This window comes from Auxenochlorella protothecoides (assembly GCF_000733215.1).
Source record: "Auxenochlorella protothecoides strain 0710 unplaced genomic scaffold scaffold64, whole genome shotgun sequence".
NCBI classification, from domain to species: domain Eukaryota; kingdom Viridiplantae; phylum Chlorophyta; class Trebouxiophyceae; order Chlorellales; family Chlorellaceae; genus Auxenochlorella; species Auxenochlorella protothecoides.
Genome location: NW_011934482.1, coordinates 1 through 5704, shown reverse-complemented (window position 1 = coordinate 5704; position 5704 = coordinate 1). Strand labels below are relative to the sequence as shown.

Below are 5704 nucleotides of genomic sequence, written 5' to 3'. Positions count from 1 at the left end.
GGGGGGGAGGAGGGCAGTGACAACAAGTGACGCTTGAGCGGCACCTGACAAACTTGCATGGGCCTTGTGCCCCATCAGAGTCCATACGAGAAGCATCTGCATGCTGTGCCCACAGCTACAGTGCAAAATCAGTCTGATGTCCAGGTACCTACCTGCGCTGGATGGGCTGGGGGAAGGAGGTGCCTCTCCAGGCTTGGGCTGGCCTTCCAAGGCGGTGGCTCCACCTGCAGGGAGGGGGGCCATATGCCTCTCAGTCAGCCGATGGCGCGGATGCAAATGAAAAGTCAGGACTCGCAGAACCACGCAAGCTCGGACGTGAGACCCTTTCAAGCGTCCCTCGCGTACCGAAGAGGACGAGGCGGGCGGTAGACAGGTCGCCGTCCGGGCCCGAAATGGTCGTCAGCGTGTGCCCACAGCTGTACATGAGCAGGGGATCGATGCATGTCGGGAGGATCGATACATCGCAATGAGATTGCGTAGAACGAACGGCACAGGCACCGTCCGGAAATCATCGCACCGTGGGCCGGGGTTGGTCCCCACGATAGGGAAGGGCCTGAGCCGAGGGGCGGGCATCGGGGCGGCATCTTCTAACGCTGAAGCTTCCGCATCTTCCATGAGTGGAAACTTGCCCTTTGGGCAATGGCACACGCTTCTGGGCGACTGTTGGGGGACCTTCTGCTCGCGGGGCACAACTGATCACAAGAGTCAGCGCCAGAGGGGTGGCAGAGGCCAGAATGTCCAAGATACTTACACTAGGAATGCATGGCTCTCACGATGCAGTGGCCTCCAGGTGCACATCCAGACCTCATCTGTGTGTAGGTGGGTGGAGAGCAGGCCTCTTCGCTTCGCGCTCCGGTCCCTGCTGCCAGGTCAGCACCTCCGACCTGCCACTCAATTGGAATTTGGCGTATCATTGAAGCAGGAAGATGCTGATCTACTGTCTCCACGACAGTACAAGGATTTGGGTGGGACGTAATGTGGAGAATCCCTCGGTACACGCTTTCAGCCCAGAAAGAAGACCTTGGGCACCAGGCATGCATTTTTAAAGTAAGCCTGGGTCAGGTATTGAACCAGCCCTCATTGGTTGATGCTGCAGTCCTTCCTAAGGTTTCAAGGGATTTGGTTCCCAAGTCCTCCAACCCTAAGATGTTATTAAGTGCGGGCGAAGTATTTTCATCAAGCTACATGCAAGATGATGGAATAATACAGTGCATGGGATTCGTGCATGGCGCAAGGTGGGGCTGTGGTTCCGCAAGTAGAATCGTGTGGCTAGACCCTGCCACCGCTGTCCACAGTGCCCAGAATGTGACTTTTGGATAGAAGCCTCAATTGCCAGGATGCGGTTCTGGGTCAGTCAGCAACACCTTCCCTTGTTGCGATTAAGAATGAAAGCTTGTAGATGGATGAGACCAAGGCCTGGCGTCCACGACGCCTCCGAAAACACGTCAGCATCGTTTCGATAGTTTTGGCAATATACTGGGTTCGCAACCCTCAGCACACTGAACGAGAACTGAATTTTGCAAACGGATAAAGAGCGACATGCACCGGAATGAATCCAATGCGGGGCCCCTCGCTCGCGTGAGGGTGCTGGCCAACCATCTGACCACAGGAGGTGTGCTCCGGGTTTTGCAGAGTGTTGAGGGTCGCAGACGGTCACAATCAGACTCATCACTGACTATTGAATAATTACCCCCGCCTTGTAGAGAATCAGGATTCCACGGTGGCCCGCCAAGACACCCTGGCCGTGGGAACCACCCCCCAGTTCGACCAAGCGCAAAACATGACGGTGTTCCCCCCTGCTCGGCACGACGCCCTGGAGTTGGAGGAGCTCTTCACTCCCGAGGAGAAGGCGATCAAGGCTCGCGTGCGAGCATTTGCGGTGAGCCGCGTCGGGGCATGTGTCGTCACTCTCCGGCCACGTGTCCCTCGGGGACTCTGGTGCTGGGGTGGCAAGGGAATACAGTCGACCACTCTCTGTAGAGACATACTGCCGGCAACTCGATCCCTCCTGTCCTTGTGCCAATGTGTCATTTCATCGCTGCATGACTACCATCATCTGTCTGCATGGGCCCCATCCCAGACTCCCTCCCGGTCACCCCCTTCCCCCACCGCAAAATCCTGCAGGAGCAACACGCCGCCCCCATCATCAACAAGTACTGGGAGAAGGCGGAGTTCCCGCACGAGCTGCGCTCCAAGTTCGGCGAGCTGGGCATCGGCGGCGCGCACATCAAGAGCCACGGCTGCCAGGGGCTGACCACCATGGGCGCCGCGGCGGCCATCGTCGAGCTGGGCCGCGTGGACGGGTCGCTGTCCACCTTCTTCCTGGTGCACAGTTACCTGGGCGTCATGACGCTGGGCCTGCTAGGCAGCGAGGCCCAGAAGGCCGAGCTCCTGCCGGGCCTCTCCAACTTCTCCAAGGTCGCCGCCTGGGCGCTGACCGAGCCGAGCAACGGGTCTGACGCCTCGGCGCTGACCACCACCGCGCGCAAGGTCCCGGGCGGCTGGATCCTGGACGGCCGCAAGCGGTGGATCGGCAACGGTGAGGGAGGACAGGAGGAAAGGGAGGGGAATCTGCGATGACCCGCTCCTCGACGCTCACACCTCCGCTGTTCCCTTCTGGTGCCGCCCTCTCAAGCATTTACTCAAAACCCCCTTCTCCTCCCCGCCCCCCCCCCTTCCCCACACACAGCCACCTTTGCCGATGTGGTCATTGTGTGGGCGCGCAGCAGCGAGACGGGGCAGGTGAACGCCTTCATCGTGCGCAAGGGCAACCCCGGCTTCCGCGCCACCAAGATCGAGCACAAGATCTCGCTTCGCTGCGTGCAGAACGCCGACATCCACCTGACGGGGGCCTTTGTCCCCGACGCCGACCGCCTGCCGGGCGTGGAGTCCTTTGCCGACGCGGCGGGCATGCTAGCCATGTCGCGCTGCATGGTGGCCTGGCAGCCGGTGGGCCTGGTGACCGGTGTGTACGACATGGTGTTGCGCTACACGAGCCAGCGCCGCCAGTTTGGCGCGCCGCTGGCCTCCTTCCACTTGGTCCAGGAGCGGCTGGCGCGCATGCAGGCCACCATCCAGGCCATGTACCTCATGTGCCACCGCCTGAGCCAGCTTTACGACGCGGGGCGCATGAGCCACGAGCAGGCCAGCCTGGTCAAGGCCTGGACCACCGCGCGCGCGCGCGAGGTGGTGGCGCTGGGCCGCGAGTGCCTGGGCGGCAACGGCATCGTCGCCGACTTCCTGGTGGCCAAGGCCTTTGTGGACGCGGAGGCGTACTACACCTACGAGGGCACCTACGACGTCAACGTCCTCGTGGCCGCGCGAGGACAGACCGGGTACGCCGCCTTCAAGACCGCTGGCAGGGCCAACAAGGCGCCGCCCCCAACACACTAGATGTCAGGGTGTGAGGAAGGGGGGGGGAGGGCAACGGTGCACCCACGACCCCCATGGCGGCGGCGATAGTGCCATGAAACATCAGTCTGCCGGCCCCCCATCCGTTGCCTCATGTGCAGCTCCCTTGGTGTCCTGCCGGTTTTGTCTAGGAGTCGTTCATTCTTCGCGTGTCCATTGCCCACCCTGCCTGCCTCTCGGGCGTGGCGGTGACCATTTTGTAGCAGTCACGGACTTCTTCAACAAGAAAGGAGACCCGAGGCAGGCGCTTTTCACCTTGAGGATGTCGTTCATCAGCATGTGAGAGGTGGTGTCGGCTGGCAGTTCGGTCTGCAATGCCGTGCCGAGCGCGGCGAGCGTGGTCTGTCTGGCCCTGCCTCAACACCTCCGACCTCGTTCACAGCCGGGGCTTGGCTTTGCGCGGCCGCACCCCGGTGCTCTGCCAAAAGAAGCACCAGTGGCATCTGGCACGACACCCTGGTCAGATGAGTCGTCGGTACCGCATGTAGCGCAGGATGGCGTAGAAGAAGGAGCAGCAGAGCAGGGCGGCGACGCCGTTGAGCACGTAGAAGCGCAGCACGTCGCGCGTCAACTGGGGGGGGATGACCAGGTTCTCGCCCAGGATGCCGGCCAGCAGGTTGAAGGGCGCGATGGAGAAAGCGGCGGCGGTGAGGATGATGTCCAGCCGGATCAGCTTGTTCCGCGACGCGTCCAGCTCAATGTTGATGTATTCCTCCGTGTCCTTTGGATAACAAAAGAAGGGGGGGGTGGGGAGGGGGCAAGGGGGAATGGTGGTAGCCCGGCAGGATTTGGGCGAGCCTGCCTGGCTGACCCAGTGAATGTTGCGTGTATGGGCTCATGACCAAGCCCAAGCCCAGGAACCCTCCGGCAGTGTCCCATAGGCCTTGCCGACTACCCAGCACACCAAGGCCTGCTCAACAATCCCCCTTTCCTCTCCCAACACTCACACCAATACACATACCAAAATTCCCCCCCAACGCCTCACCTTGATGTACTCATCCAGGGACACGACTTTATCGTACAGCCCATCGATCTGCATGTAGTACGACTCCAGCAGGTTCTCCACCACCTCCATGTCCGCCACCAGGTCCTCCTCGCTGGGGGGCGGGGGCGGGAGGGAGGTCTGCGGCGTGGGGGCCGCCGCGTTGAAGCCGCCCTCGCCCTGGGCCAGGCCGCTGCCGCTGCGCGCCGGCGGGCTACCCCAGGCGCCGCCGGCCGGCGCGACCATGCGCGCAAAGGGCGAGCGCCGGTTGAGGCTGGAGGAGTGGTACAACGGGTGTGACCCGGCGCGCCCCAGCCCGCCGCTGCTGCCGCCGTCCTGGCCGGCGTACCGCGGCGAGGCCTGCTCCAGCTCGCGCCGCCGCGTCAGGCACATCTTGGTCATGTCGTCGTCGTCGCCCAGGAAGCGCTCCATCTCGTCGCGCAGCGTCTCGCACCTGATGAGCAGGCGCTGGTGCCGCGTCTTCACCTTGCGCACGCGCTCCAGGGTGGCCGGGTTGATCTTGTGCGTCAACGCGTCCAGCGCGGGCATGGCCACACTCTCCAGCTCCTGCACCTGGGTGGTGGTGGCCTGCACCACCTCCTTCAGCGCCACCTCCAGCACCACCATCTCGAAGGGCAGCACGTCGTAGTCGTGGCGCCAGCCGCCGGAACCCTCGTCCTCTGACAGGCGCGCGCCCCCCGCCCCGCCCTCCTCCTCCTCCTGGCACAGCCGCGCCTCAGTCACGCGCTGGTACCGGTGCCATTCCAGGATGGCCTCCTCCAGCAGGTCCACATACCTGGGTTTTCGGATATGAGTGGGGGAGGTGTCACAGAGAGGCGGTGAGTGGGTGGGTGGGTTGAGAAGGGGGGGATGACTGAAGGGGAATGGCACCTGGTTAACAACTACAGCCTGGTCTGACCCCCATGGCGCCAACCCCCCTCCCCCCCTCCCCCCAAAAGCACAACAACCAACCTGTTGCTCAGAGGGTGGTGTTCGTAGCCCTCTCGCGGGATGATGACCTTGGAGGCGGTGATGATCAGGCGCACGTGCTCGATGGTGAAGATGATGGCATTGTCACGCACCAGAATCTTGCCGCTGGAGAAGAGGTTGAAGTCCAGCAGGCGCATGTCCCGGATGGGGATGTTCAGGGACAGGTCCTGGATCACCGCGCGCTTGTCGGCGTGGAGCAAGGAGCGCGTGCCATCGGCGTCGATGCACACCCATCCCGTCCGCCTATTGCATGGGAAGGGAAAGTGGGGGGGGGTTGGGGGAGTCTGGACCCAGATTTAGGAGGGTCAGGACCCAGAGGCA

At 62.6% G+C, this 5704-nt stretch overlaps 2 protein-coding genes across 2 annotated transcripts; one reads left to right on the top strand and one right to left on the bottom strand.

The window, feature by feature from the left end:
- Window positions 1-1780: 1780 nt before the first annotated feature.
- F751_5463 (Acyl-coenzyme A oxidase 4, peroxisomal) lies at window positions 1781-3393 on the top strand (the record flags this gene model as incomplete). Its single annotated transcript, XM_011403858.1, has 3 exons — window positions 1781-1879; window positions 2125-2539; window positions 2690-3393. 3 exons carry the CDS (start codon window positions 1781-1783, stop codon window positions 3391-3393), a joined length of 1218 nt encoding a protein of 405 aa, XP_011402160.1.
- Window positions 3394-3871: 478 nt separating this feature from the next.
- F751_5462 (Magnesium transporter MRS2-7) lies at window positions 3872-5520 on the bottom strand (the record flags this gene model as incomplete). Its single annotated transcript, XM_011403857.1, has 3 exons — window positions 3872-4132; window positions 4397-5189; window positions 5366-5520. 3 exons carry the CDS (start codon window positions 5518-5520, stop codon window positions 3872-3874), a joined length of 1209 nt encoding a protein of 402 aa, XP_011402159.1.
- Between the last annotated feature and the right edge of the window lie 184 nt (window positions 5521-5704).